Source organism: Cheilinus undulatus, linkage group 1 (genome assembly GCF_018320785.1).
Source record: "Cheilinus undulatus linkage group 1, ASM1832078v1, whole genome shotgun sequence".
Taxonomy (NCBI): Eukaryota; Metazoa; Chordata; class Actinopteri; order Labriformes; family Labridae; genus Cheilinus; species Cheilinus undulatus.
This window is the reverse complement of record NC_054865.1, coordinates 16,144,077-16,158,283: the sequence shown is the minus strand read 5'-3', so window position 1 is coordinate 16,158,283 and position 14,207 is coordinate 16,144,077. Positions and strand designations below refer to the sequence as shown.

Below are 14,207 nucleotides of genomic sequence, written 5' to 3'. Positions count from 1 at the left end.
CTGTCTATGAGAGGTTTACCAGTTGGATGTATGAAACAAATCCAGTCAGGTTAGTTGCATTGTCCATACTTCCACATTATTTCCTGTTTTTACTTCACTCAATCTGCATGACAGAAACCTCTTGAAAGCCTACAACTAACTCAAAACTTTTTCCTAAATTGATTTACTCAGACCATTTTTTCAAGTTTGGCAACAGCATGTCAATACAAATAACACAGAATTTTAATTATGGCTATACTAGATATTATAATGCTGTTTAAGAAAACTTTTCAAAGATTATGTTTGGTATTAGGAAATATAAAGACCTGCAGAAACTTGTTATTTTACAGTCTTCAACAAACCCACTTCAAGACAAATAAAAGTCAGGGTGCTGTTTTAGCTAAGTTTGTTTAGCAGGCATCCATGTTCTGGCACTACAGTCCTTGTGCTTTTTGGTGCATGTCATCCCCCATCTCTCTCCTAACATTCTTGTGCTTCTCAAACTATCCCATCAAGTAAAGGCAGAAAAGTCCAAGAAATAATCTTATAAAAAGAATGAACACGTTCCTAATTTAACAGATTTTTACTTTATTTCAAAGAACTTAATGAATCAATATGATTTCTCATTCACATAAAACTTTCACACAACAATGAGTATTTGACGGAGTTTCCCCAACTGCTGGTCAGACTTTGGATCATTCCTCTTTTAAAGCCTTTCGGATGCATCCCTGAAATGGACTCTCCTATCTGCCTTTCATGAATTATTCAGGTGTTAGAATATTCCTGAGGAGTCCTGCTGAATAAAATAATGGTTTGATGAAAGGCTTCAGCCATCAGCCACACTTATCTCTCTGATAGAGCCATAGTGTTCTGCTACCAGAGGGAAAATGAATGATGAACAGTGTCTTTGATCCAAAGTACAGGTTGGGTTTTATGTCGAGATAAAACGTTCTGGTAATACTACAGATTTCAATCTGTGTAGATCATATAAAGTGTGTGAGGGAGGTATGTGCCAGAGAACATTTGTAAAAGCATGAGTACGCTGGACATCAGAACCAAACCAATGCTGGTATATGATCCCAACATTAACATCATCCACTAATGTTTCTGTTCAATAAAATAATAAAATCTTAATGGCAATAACATATTTATGAGCTGAGCCTTTTTACTTGTTGATGTTCACATTCACTTGATACTTAGACCTGCTGATTCTGAGAAAAAACACCACATGGTTCTGAATAATCAACAAAACAGAATGTGTCCCTTCTTCTGTGTTGATATCAAAACAGCAGTTTTACAGTGATGCTGCATTCACTGTCCCACCATCCAAACACTTTTAACTGGTGTTGCCAGTAGATACATGCAGGAAAATGTCCTTCAGAGCTCCTCCTTGTGTCCTTCCTTCAGCCTCTTTTTCATGTCCCTTGCATGCTGCTTACTGCGCTCTCTCTTTTCCAGTCTCTGTTGATAGTAAACAAAGAGAAAACTGATTAAGTGAGCAAAAAGTCTTCTTTGGCATATTAATAAATGGCTGAAACACACATAATAAACAACTGACCTCTTTCTTTAGGCACTCACGCATAACCCGGTCCAAATCATTGCATGTCCCGAAGAACTTCAGGAAACTGTGCTGCAGGTAAAAAGAAACAGAAATTGAAACGGTTGTTTGTCTGTTTATATCAAGCATTCATATTGACTCAAAACCATGGCCCACCTCGGCGTGGCACTGCCTCAGCTGAGATATCAGAGCGTTACACTCATCGGTGTGCAGGTGAGGGGACAGGTCAGGGTGCATGCTGAGTTAAGGGCCAACTGTACACCTGCAGCAAGACTGAAAAGCCAACAAGAGGAGCACAGACTGAGGGGCTGACTATTATTCTTACATATTACTGCTAGAGTTACCATGGGGTGGCAACATCTTTTGGGTTTGCTTATACACACAGTTTCCCATTAAACAGTGGAATGCTGATTAACAAATTCACATTTTTTGGCTAGGACAATTAGGGCCCGAGCACCGACCTCAGAGGACTCCATTAAAATTGTAGTCGTTATTTAATGTATTATTCAATTTATAACACCATTTCCTCCCATGATGACATAAATGAAAACAGAATTTGATGATTTGCATGACATTAAAATCCTGTGTTTATTGAAAATAGCTCAAAGACTGTATGCAGTTACAAATCTGATACCAGCAACCCATTTTTAAAGGCTGGGACAGGATTATGTTTGCAACTCTTCAAAAATCACCTCTTCTTTTAGCGATATTTTGTATTTTGGGAACTAAGGAGATCGGTTTCAGTCATTTTAGATGTCGATTACTGTCCTAGTCTTGCTTGATATGTGGTTTCCAGCTGTTCAACAGTTTGGGGTCTCCTTTGCCTTATTTTGCCCTTCATAATGCACGTAATATATTTGATGGCCAACAATGGCTTCTTAAGGTGCTCTTGAGACCATGCAGTGATATTCACTACAGACTTGTGTCTGTTTTCAGTGTATGGAAGTCTGACAGTCTAAAGATCACAGCAACTCAATTTTAGATTTCTCCATTACCCCTTAACAGATTTTTTTAGATTCTCAGAATGATATTATGTACTGTATGCTGTGTAATACCCAGGTCTGAAATTTTACATTAAAAACATTGTTCCTAAATTGTGGCACTATTTTCATGTACTGTCTGACAAAGCGTGGTGTATTTATCCTCATCTTCACCTCAAAGACTCTGCCTCTCTAGGATGCTATTTTCATCAAAATCAGCTTTATTGGCCAAGTATGCTTACACAACAAGCAATGTGACTCTGGTAAGCTTTGCTCAAGTGTACAGGAACTAAACATTAAATACAAAAAATACATACAACTAAAAAAAAAGTATAAAAATTTAAAAATGTACAAGCTCTTGTAAATATTTTTCTAGTGTATACAAGTCTGTATGCTTTGAAAGTATAATTGCAAGATGAGCAAAGGGTGCAAGGATGCCGACTAAACATGATCAGAAGTATAAATTTATGTGAGGATGTGGGCATACACATGAGGTGGACAATTTAAGATAGCTGATGAGTGAAAATGCGCATATGAGGTGAGGAATTTTACCACTGCTTTCAACATTTGAGAAACAGTGAATAGTACATTTATTACTTACAGCATTTGAGTATGGTACATACACTGTGATACTACGAGCCTGTTGATCTTATATTCACCATGAGATGTCCCTACACCTACATTCTTTAAAAATTTTGCACCTTTAAGTCATTTGTTCTAAATTTCCAAACTTTTTTGAAAGACGCTGGTGACAACAAATTAAAATGATTTTTTTTTCTTTTTTTTCAAAACCAATGATATTTCTTATTTTTAACACTTGACATGCTTTTGTTCTACAGTTTTGAAATACATATGATGATCCAGTGTTATGAAAATTATTTGTTTTTATCAAAAGTTGGTTGAGCTGAAAACTCAGAATCACACCAGGACTGGTTGTCTTTTGACATTATTGATTGATAAAAATGAAAACAAATTTTAACAAAAATGTTGTAAGTAATGCTACCTATAATCCACTTATCTGACTCCACAACCTGTCCATTCAAAGATGTAACACTTCTGCTGTTGACTTTTGTTTCTAAAGGATACTAATGCCTCCCCATCCCTCTCCTTCCTGAGCTGTCATAGTGAAGATGGTGTTTTTCCCCTTGGACACTTACCTGCACACACAAAGAGGCAGAGTTATACAACACTGATACAATTTTATATTAAATGTTTTGTAAACTAGCCCTTAATTTTCTGGGACCATGCAAACAGTACAGGATTCTGGGGACATGATGAACAGAGTTGGATTTTCATACTAGATCCGAAAGAATAGCCACTCTTGTTTTTACTGCATATATACTATTTTCAGTGAGATATTTTAAAAAACTAAGTGCACAAAAGGTTGTAGGTTATATAAATGCATGACCCTTACCAGTGTTGGAGAAGAGTGATATGATGTTTTCCTGAAACCCACGGTCAAATGTTAGCTAACTGCTAATTAGGCCTATGCTGTCGTTGGACGTTTGGCCATAAAATTACTGAATAACTACGGACAAGAGTCGTCTTTCTGCCCTTGAATCAACAACGCATGTCCCAGCAATGTCTATACCTTTTCAGCTTCACCCACCGGTGTCTTACTGGAAAACATTTAACCTACAAAGACAACACGAACCTTAAGGACATGCTGTCTGAACAAACACATTTGGCTTGTCGTAACCGTTTGATGACAGCAACGTGATAGACAACCGAAATCAGCGAATCAGCGGCCTGGTTCTTTTCCAATCCACCAATGGTATGCTCCTTTAAAAAGAGGCGGGACTTTTGACAACGGAAGTAAACAGGGAAAACAAGAGGTTTCAGAGTAAAGTACTACCGGTGTTGTTTGCGGTTTGTGCTGATATTATCTTTAGAAGTTGGTAAAATTGTTGCAGCTTGTACCGTTACTGCTATGTAAAATGCGTATCACCTCTGATTTATTTGGAGTAAATTTAATGGCGGATGTCAGAGGTGCCATATTTAAATGGTATCTACCAGCAATTTTAGTACTGGTTAAATAAAAGTCGTAAAGATGCGGCCCTTATTTCTACACTGTTAGAGTGGAGTGGACTACTTATCTGGTGTGTCCCTAACACGCCTTATTAAAGATGTAAACCATTTTGGAATTAATAGATATCAAGGCCTAACATTGTCTGAAGCAGCCTGACTGCCAGGTATGCTAACGATGAATTTGACTTTGATTAACTGTTAGCTCAGTTCACAAATGCTAAACATGAAATATTTAATGCTAAATATTCATCTAAAAATTTTATAATATACAGTATAGATATTAAATATCAAATGGTTAATCAATTATTATATGGACGCAACTACCAGTGGCAGACCCTGGGTGTTTAATAAGGGGCAGGGAAACAATAAAAAAAAGGCACCTGCCCTATGTGGTGGGACACCAGCACACAAAGTTGTAATACAGTTGTCATCATAAGTTAACTAAATATTAACTCAATATGAAGACACTAATGACACTTTATTGTTTTCTCCACTTTAGATATGTGTCATATAAAGCTATTTGGCAAATTGTGTCTATTTAGAGGGCAAGGAAAATGTTTGGGAACCACTGATTAAGAGGGCACCAAACAGGACAAATTGTTAAAGTTTTTCTATAGAAGGCACTGAAGAGGGCAAATTGTCAAATTTTGAGATGGCACTAAAGAAGACAAGTTGTCAAATATGTTCTTTTAGGGGGCACTGAAAAGTGCAAATCATCAAATTTTGTTCATTTAGAGGACACTAAAGAGGAAAAATTTTCTAATTGATTTCATTTAAAGGAAATAAAGAGGGCAGTTTGTCAATTTTTGTTCCCTTGGGTATCCAAAGGGCAATTTCACTGCTTTTTTTTTTCAAACATTACTGCTTCAGGAGGAGGAGTTGCCCTAAAGAGACAATAATGCAGTGGTGCAATCCACATTCCCTCTAGCAATTGTACAATATTCACATCATGTTAGGGAGAGCAATGTTGTTATTACTTCTCTACTATTACCTTGAATCTTTAGTTTCCAGAATCCTACCTTTAAGAATCTACATTAAAACTTCATGTGATACACTTACGTAATTAAACCACTTGTATTGAATGTTTTTTTTTTTTTTTGTCTTTTGATCTCTTAACAGCAAAGAAGGGTTGGTTAGAAACTTGAAACACTGTCAAGTCATGTATTTTAAAATAATAGCTAGTGGTTTAAATGAAAATCTCACAGTTATTGCTGTAGACAATACCATCTCCGTGAGTCAACATAGAGCCTGATTGTTTTACAGCTTTGATTTGATTCTTCTCTTTCATTTTTACCACACAACCTCTCAGTATTGTGTTGTGGGCCTTTGCAGACAGTCTAATTTATAGTTTGGTTATGGGGACTAGACTTCCTTAAATCAAGTAGACCTGGTGAATAGTATCTCCAACACCACAACAGAGCACTAGAATCCCACCCAGACCAGTAAGCTTTAACATATTCAAGTGAGTCATGCTGTGTCCATCTCCAGAGACATTTTATCTTTCTTTTTGTCAAGTAGTCCAGCATGTCAAACATGTACCGAAAATAATACACATTTGAAATCACCCTTTTTATTTATAGAAATTATTCCAGGACCGAAGAATTTTTTTAAGGATCCGAGTTCTTTTTCCACCACTGTGTACTTGAAATGGGAAGATTCACTGTGTGCAGCGGAACCATTTTAGTGCAGTACCACTCCAACACAACAGACGGCGCCAAAGGGGAACACCGTGATTTTTAGTCGACATATGATTGGTCGATTCGTGTGCTCCGCTCTGGCGGGTTGTTTGGAAAATTCAGATTGTGTTTCCACCGTAAACTTTAGGACGTCAACTGTGAAACTAAACAAAAAACTATTTTCCAAGTACAACAGCTGACCTAAATATAGGTTACTGTCTTAGTAACAATGGACGAGGCTGCGAAGAGTTTTCTCCAACGACTCATGAGACGGATACCGAGTCAGAAGCTGAAAACGACGCTGGAAAAGTGGGGCCGTTTGACTGTCGAACAGCAACAGTCCCTCGATTTTTCTCAACCAAAATGGACGTTAACGGAAAACCTGTGGGCTATTTGTGAGGTACGGAAAACCCATTTTAGCATTAACTTCTATATTACACCCAAACAGTTTGCTAGAAAGCTAATTTGTACCAGAATACTTGTTAAAGCCACACATCATTGTACTCTTAACTTCGCCGTTTGAGACTTATTGTCGTGAAGTTTCCCATAATTCTCTCTATTGTTCAGTTTGATTCTGACTGGGATGCTGTTAATGTGTACTTAAATCTGTTTAACACTTACATATTTTTTCGCAACAGGAGAATGAATGGACACTGACGCGTATCACAGAGCTCGAGATGATATGTAAGCCTAATTGAATAGTTGGCCATGAGTTGCCAAAGCAACCAACTACTGTCACCCATTTAAGCATATAATGCTTTATCAGCTCATTAATGTTTCATGCTTGTGCTTCCTCTGACCTTCAGATATCATTGATAATCCTAATCAGGGAATGTGGTATGCCTACCAGCTCTTGGACCCTGAAGGTATGCAAATACAATATGCATTTTGTGCCAAGGAGGGATCTTCTTTGTTCTTTTATATTAATTATAAAAGTACATCTGCAAGTGTGATCTTGTCTTTATATCAGATATTTATATTTTGATATAATTATTCACATTCAGACATTACTGAAACAAAACATAAGTCCTTGGCAAAATAACCGCTTTAAAACTTTTTTTTACAGTGTCTTTAGTAATTGTATAGCTGTAGTAATTATGTTTAGCTGTACAATTTCCCGTGGCATACCTAGATTTTCCTTGAAGTACACCAGTGTGTCTTTCCTCATCATTTGAGAATCACTGGTTTAAAATGCATATTTTTCAGAAAATATGTTTGCACATGTTTTTTGCTACACAGAAATAGTAGCTTTTTTGATGGAAACATTTTTAAAGCTTCTGAAATTTTCAGTACATGGACCATTAAAATAACAGTATTGTAGTTAAGAAAACATTTTGACAAACTTGGTGTGATCATGTGTTTTTTCCAGGTAAAAGTCTGAATTAAAGTAAGATTTCACCACATGTGCTGTTACCAAGATTAAATGGAATTCTTTTATACATATTTATCTTTTTTTTTTTTCAGATGATGCTCACTCTGTAGAGTTGACACAATTTAAAGAACAATTCAGATCTCACCTCAGGGAGCTTGTAAGACATGTAAGCCATCTTTTCCTGCTCACATATACCACAGATTCTTACAAACATACCTGCCTAATATAGAGGTATTAAATAGTGTCTTCTGTGTTTAAGATCCTATACTAAAGTCTGCTTTTGACAATGTGTTCAAGGTGTCTATCAAAATAAAGAAGCACACAGATGAAGCTGTATGGATGCGGATTGCCTGGGGGGACAGCTTCTCTCGCCCTAACCACCTGAAACCAACATATGTTGTTCACTATCTTCAGACCCCATATGTCTTTGTGACCAGCCTTACCTCAAAGCAGAAACCCCTGTTATTCCAAGTGAGCAAAAATTTTGATTTATTTTTTTGTCATTTGTTGTCCCATCTCCTGACAGTTTTATCTGATCTCCTTCTTAACTTGTAATGTGATTTGTAGGCCTTGGTTTTATCGACAAGATACCAAACTATCAAGGATGGAAATCTCAGTGGACGGAAACTCACTGCCATCAGGGAGCTGCTGATGAGACAATACCAACAGGTAAGCCAACTGTGATAACAATAGCATAACACTGTATACTCAGATTTACAAACCCCAAATCTTAGAAAAAAAATTGGGGTGTTGTGCAATGTCAGCAACTACAGAATACAATAAATTACAAATCCTTTTCAACCTGCATTTAGTTGAATACAGTCAAAAACACAAAATGATTTTGCAAAAAATGGGGAGCAATGACTTGCCTGTTAACTTCTCAATAAAAGTCCATAGTATAGATGGCAGTCAGAACTGAGAGTCCGAGGCACTCTGATGTAATAAAAATCCTTTATTAAACAGGCACATCTATGCGTTTTGACTCTGAGTCTTCATCAGGACATAATGAGCAGATAAAAAACAAGTTTAAGTACGAAAAATGTATCGCGTGACACAATCATGTGACAAAAGGTCACCACAACATACAAAAAATATATACAAACATCATAAAGCACAGAACTGTTGTTGGAATAGCATTATAAATAGTTCATAGTAACATACAGCATTAAAGGGCTTCACCGATTTCAGTGAGAAAAGTCCCCACAAAAGGGATTCACCACAAAAAATGTCAAAATTACATCAAATATGGACTCAGTAACGTGACAGCAAGGTTACTAAAGTGCGAGAGTTGAGCATACTATGATTGTTAAAAGGTTGAAAAACACAAAACAAGAAACAAATGTTAAAAATAAAAACAATATATACACACACACAGTACTAGTCAAAAGTTTGGACACACCTCATTATTTTTTACATTGTAGATGAATACAGAAGACTTAAAAACTATAAAAGAACACGGATGGAATTATGTAGTAAACAGAAAAGGGCTAAACAAACCAGAATATGTTTGATATTTTAGATTCTTTAAAAGAACCACGTTTTGCTTTGGTGACAGCTTGGCACACTCTTGCTATTCTCTCAATCAGACTCATGAGTCACTCACCTGGAATGGTTTTCAATTTATAGGTGTGCTATGCCAAGAGTCAATTTGTGGAATTTCTTGCTTACTTAATGTGTCTGAGACCATCAGTTGTGTTGTGCAGGGGTAGGGGTTGGTACACAGTTCCTCACAGTGAAGAGCTCTATTGGACCACTGTTTTAATCCATATTATGGCAAGAACCACTCAACTAAGCAATTGGAAACAGCAGTCCATCATTACTTTCAAGACATTAAGGTCAGTCAATCCGGAAAATTGCAAGAACTTTGAATGTACCCTCAAGTGCAGTCACAAAGACCATCAAACGTTGTGATTAACCTGGCTGTCATGAGGACCGACCCGGGAAAGGAAGACCAAGAGTTACCTCTGCAACAGAGGATAAGTTCATCCGAGTTTCCAGCCTCAGAAACTGCAAATTAACAGCCCCATTAAGCCCATTAAGAGCCCACATAAATGCTTCACAGCGTTCAAGAAGCAGACACATCTCGACATCAACAGTTCAGCAGAGACTGCGTGAATCAGGCCGTCATGGTCTTCATTGCTGCAAAGAAGTCACTACTGTGGAAGAACAAGAAGAAGAGAATTGCTTGGGCCAAGAAACACAAGAAATGGACATTAGACCAGTGGAAGTCTGTTCTTTGGTCTGATGAGTCCTATTTGAGATTATTGGTTCCACCTGCCGTGTCTTTGTGAGATGCAGAAAAGGTGGGCGGATGGTTTCTATGTGTGTTGTTCCAACAGTGAAGTATGGAGGAGGAGCTGTGATGGTGTGGGAGTGCTTTGCTGATGACACTTTTGGTGATTTATTCAAAATTTAAGGCACTCTAAACCAGCATGACTACCACAGCATTCTGCAGTGACATGCCATCCCATCTGGTTAGCGCTTAGAGGCACCATAATTTGTTTTTCAACAGGACAGTGACCTCCAAACACACCTCCAGACCATGCAATGGCTATTTCATTGAGGAGAGTGATGGAGTGCTGCATCAGATGACCTTCACCCAGCTGAGATGGTCTGGCATGAGTTGGACTGCAGAGTGAAGGCAAAGCAGCCATCAAGTCCTCAGCACCTCTGGGAATTCCTTCAAGACAGTTGGAAAACCATTCCCAGTGACTACCTCATGAGTCTGAGTGAGAGAATGCAAAGAGTGTACCAAGCTGTCACCAAAGCAAAACATGGCTACTTTGAAGAGTCTGAATTATCAAACATATTCTGGTTTGTTTTGTTTACTGCATAGTTCCATAAGTGTTCTTTCATAGGTTTTATGTCTTCAGTATTAATCTACAATGTAGAAAATAAAGAAAACCTTTGGATGAGAATGTACAGATAAACTAATGTGTGTAATGTTCTGGGTATTTTTTGAGCATTCCATGACTTTCCCAGACTTTTCTTCTTTCCTTACCCCTGTCCCAGCTTTTATGAAAGGTGCCACAGACTTTAAATTGAGATTGTGTGTATATCAAAAAAAAAAAAGCAAAGTTTGTCTGTTTGAACAACTTTTTGCTGTGTCCCCAGTCGTCTCTACATTTCTTTGAAGTGTCAGCCCCAGTGCAAACCTCTGAAAAGCTCTTGCTGTGTACTTCTTTGTCAAAGCGTGGGACCGTTACCTTATTTATCCCAGCATTTCAAACAAAAGAATGCAGTGGAGTGGGGGAGTTTGACAGTATGAGTTGCACAAGACAGAGTAGCCTAAAAATACCTGCTAGTTGGGCTATTATTGGGCTTTACCAACCACCACTTGTTATTGCCTAGTTAGCACATAAAGAAAGTATGTTTGACTGTATCGAGTCATTGTTTATGGGCATCTGGACAAAGATCAACTCAAAACAAGGTGATAACTGCTGAAATATTTTCTTTTAGGGTTTTCTTTTTGCTAATTACACTTTGGGAGAAAGTTGTGCAAATTTATGAATGACAGAGCTGATGTTTGTAACAGTTGAGTTTTTGAGATTTTTAATTTTGCTTTTTTTCTAGGCGTTTCCCTCAAAATATCCCAGCCCACTTACAGAGATGAACCCAACTTTCTCAAGTATGTAAAAGCTTGTATTTTCACTCACATGCCTGAACATTGTTAATGTAGTGTATTTTCTAAGTTGTGTATATAGTAGCATTCTGCATTTTTTTTGGCTTTGTTTGTTTTCACAGACCCACACATAGAAAAAGAACAGGACGGGAATGCAGCAAATCGACAGCAGATGGCCTGTGAAGCCTTTGGTGATGGGACATTACCTCAGCTACAATCTGCAGTTTACAAGGTAATCTGAAGCATGCTTGTATTGATATTATCATTTCAAATTCAAATTTACTTCAGTTCACAAAGCAAATTAGGGTGTTCCTCTGTGCTGTGATTGTCTGAAGCATGTTTTTGTTTTTTCCTAGCTGCAAACAAAATTCAGAGACCAAACCAACAAGAACATGACAGAGCGAGACGAGCCCTTCAGATGTGTTGTCAAATTTACAAGCACCAACCTCTTAGAGTCCCTCAGAGACTGCGCTTCTTCAGGTAACAACAGTCTGTTTAACTTCAGACACTGAATTAACATATAGTGTAACAAGGAAATAATATAAACAATGAGATATTAAGTAGTTACCACTGTTTCTAGTGTTTTACACTTACGGCAATTTAATGAATGACCACAAGAGGGCACCCCTGGTAGAGTAAATATCTCTACTCAGACACCAGCATTACCCATCATATACAGTGGGTAAATACTTTTTTGATCCCCTGCTGATTTTGTAAGTTTGCCCACTTACAAAGAACTTAACAGACTTTAATTTTTATGGTTGTTTACTTATTGTGGCAATAGACAGAATATCAGTCAAAAACGCATAAAAAACTCACAATAAAAGTTATAAAATGTTTTGCATTTTAATGGGTGAAATAAGTATTTGATCCCCAAGCAAAACATAAGTTAGTTATTGGCAGAGAAACCCTTGTTGGCAACCACAGCGATGAGACGTTTCTTGTAGTTGGTCACCAGGTTTGCACACAGCTCAGGACGGGTTTTGGCCCATTCCTCTTTACGAAGCTTCAGCTCCCTTCACAGGTTTTCTATTGGGTTGAGGTCTGGAGACTGACTAGGCCACTCCATGACCTTAATATGCTTCTTGTGGAGCCTGTCCTTTGTTGCCCTGGCAGTATGTTTCAGGTCATTGTCATGCTGCAAGACCCACCCGTGACCCATCTTCAGTGTTCTTGCTGAGGAAAGGAGGTTTTCATCCAAGATTTTACAGTACATGGCTTCGTTGATTGGCCCCTCAATGTGGTGAAGTCACCCAGTACCCTTTGCAGAAAAACAGCCCCAAAACATCATGTTTTCACCTCCATGCTTGACTGTGAGGATGGTGTTCTTTGGGTCATATTCGCATTTTTTCATCCTCCAAACACGGCGGGTTGAGTTGATGCCAAATAGCTCTACTTTGGTTTCATCTGACCACAGTACGTCTTCCCAAGCCTTCTCTGAGTCATTTAGTTGTTCACTGGCAAACTTAAGGCAGGCCTGTACATGTGCCTTCTTGAGCAGGGGGACCTTGCAGGCACTGCAAGATTTCAGTCCATTATGACGCAGTGTGTTACCAACTGTTTTCTTGGTGACTGAGGTCCCTATTGCCTTCATATCATTAACAGGCTCCTGCTGTGTAGTTTTGGGCTGTTCCTTCACCTTTCTCAGCATCATCCTCACTCTACAAGGCAAGATCTTGCATGGAGCTCCAGGCCGAGGACAGTTGATGGTCATTTTGTATCAACCACTTTCGAATAATGGTGCCAATAGTTGTCACCTTCTCACCAAGCCTTTTGTTGATGGTTTTGTAACCCATTCCAGCCTTGTGCAGGTCTACAATCTTGTCCCTTGCATCTTTTGGCAGCTCTTTGGTCTTGCCCATGGTGCTATAGAGATTGGAATGTAAGAAACTGATTCCTGGAGCAGGTGTGCTTTATACACATGATGAGTTAAGATCAGGAGTATTGATAATTGGTTAACTGTGCACAGCTGTGTACCACATGGGCACCAGCCAATCTGTGGGAACCGGAATTCTGGGCGAGTTATTGGGGATCAAATACTTATTTCACTGAATAAAATGCACAACATTTTATAACTTTTATACTGTGTAATTTTTATACATTTTTGAGTGATATTCTGTCTATTGCCATGATCAGTAAACAACCATAAAAATAAGAGTCCGTTAATTTCTTTGTAGGTGGGCAATCTCACAAATTCAGCAGGGGATCAAATAATTATTTACCCCACTGCATCTATATCATAGTCTCTAAAGAGGAAATTGTCAAGGGCATTGCTAACTATTGGTTTTACAAAAATAGAAAAATTTGTTTAAACTATTTATATGTTTTTATGTATTCCACAGGATTTGCCTCCACACCTGTCACACCTCTGCTCTCATCAATTTCTCTAAAAGGAAAGAATTACTTTGTCATCACAGACAATAGCCCTGGCGCCTCCTCACAAACACAACGGCCACAGAACTAATGAGCAGCGGATCCTTGAACTAATGGACTCATAAATGTGCACACAACTGATTTATCGGGGACAGGACCTTGAATTAAGGGACTAACACTGTGGCCAACCTCTGCGTCAGACCCACTCATGATTTGACATTTTCATTGATCCTCCTGATGGACAAAGCTTTTAAATAGTCAGGGATCTTGGAGGTAGCTTTTATGGTTCTTATTTATATGTGCTTCCAGATGTGAATAAATCAATAGTAACAGGTATTTTAAATGGTCTTTTATCGGTGTCTGAGTGGTCACTTAACTGCCCTTTAATATTTATCTAAACTGAATATAAAAGCAGGATTTTTTAAATACTTTATTTCTTATGTTGTCTTCAAATCATTTTTGAATCCCATATTCTTTTTTAGGATTTTTTTATCAGGTATAATGATAGAAATCATCATTTTTGATCATTGGCATTGACAGAAATAGTAAAAGTGGGCCTTTGTACACTTGCTCCTCAATCAGTGCTATTAATAGTCATTTAGGCAAAGTTAACACAAGT

General features: G+C 37.9%; 2 protein-coding genes across 3 annotated transcripts; one reads left to right on the top strand and one right to left on the bottom strand.

Annotated features, from left to right (window-relative positions):
• Positions 1 to 547: 547 nt before the first annotated feature.
• Positions 548 to 4,216, bottom strand: cmc2 (C-x(9)-C motif containing 2). Of its 2 annotated transcripts, XM_041790299.1 has the most exons (5): positions 3,932 to 4,216; positions 3,604 to 3,674; positions 1,694 to 1,764; positions 1,538 to 1,609; positions 548 to 1,440 (listed from the first exon to the last, which is right to left on the bottom strand). In XM_041790299.1, the coding sequence occupies exons 2-5, from the start codon at positions 3,638 to 3,640 to the stop codon at positions 1,357 to 1,359; spliced, it is 264 nt and encodes an 87-aa protein (XP_041646233.1). In that variant the 5' UTR covers positions 3,641 to 3,674; positions 3,932 to 4,216; the 3' UTR covers positions 548 to 1,356. The 2 variants fall into 2 exon arrangements, with proteins under 2 accessions (XP_041646233.1, XP_041646320.1); XM_041790386.1 differs by lacking the exon at positions 3,604 to 3,674 and having other exon boundaries at positions 1,694 to 1,810.
• Positions 4,217 to 6,305: 2,089 nt separating this feature from the next.
• Positions 6,306 to 13,924, top strand: cenpn (centromere protein N). Its single transcript, XM_041797570.1, has 10 exons — positions 6,306 to 6,621; positions 6,860 to 6,905; positions 7,028 to 7,087; positions 7,686 to 7,759; positions 7,891 to 8,064; positions 8,161 to 8,262; positions 11,167 to 11,221; positions 11,338 to 11,447; positions 11,572 to 11,695; positions 13,558 to 13,924. The coding sequence occupies exons 1-10, from the start codon at positions 6,451 to 6,453 to the stop codon at positions 13,677 to 13,679; spliced, it is 1,038 nt and encodes a 345-aa protein (XP_041653504.1). The 5' UTR covers positions 6,306 to 6,450; the 3' UTR covers positions 13,680 to 13,924.
• The last annotated feature ends 283 nt before the right edge of the window (positions 13,925 to 14,207 follow it).

Coding starts and splice junctions, on each gene's coding strand:
- cmc2 (XM_041790299.1), bottom strand. CDS start 3,640: ATGACAGCTCAGGAAGGAGAGGGATGGGGAGGCATTA. Junction 1,765..3,603: donor AGAGGGATGGGGAGGCATTA/GTATCCTTTAGA, acceptor GCATGCACCCTG/ACCTGTCCCCTCACCTGCAC. Junction 1,610..1,693: donor TGAGGCAGTGCCACGCCGAG/GTGGGCCATGGT, acceptor TTTTACCTGCAG/CACAGTTTCCTGAAGTTCTT.
- cenpn (XM_041797570.1), top strand. CDS start 6,451: ATGGACGAGGCTGCGAAGAGTTTTCTCCAACGACTCATGAGACGGATA. Junction 6,622..6,859: donor ACCTGTGGGCTATTTGTGAG/GTACGGAAAACC, acceptor TTTTCGCAACAG/GAGAATGAATGGACACTGAC. Junction 11,448..11,571: donor TACAATCTGCAGTTTACAAG/GTAATCTGAAGC, acceptor GTTTTTTCCTAG/CTGCAAACAAAATTCAGAGA.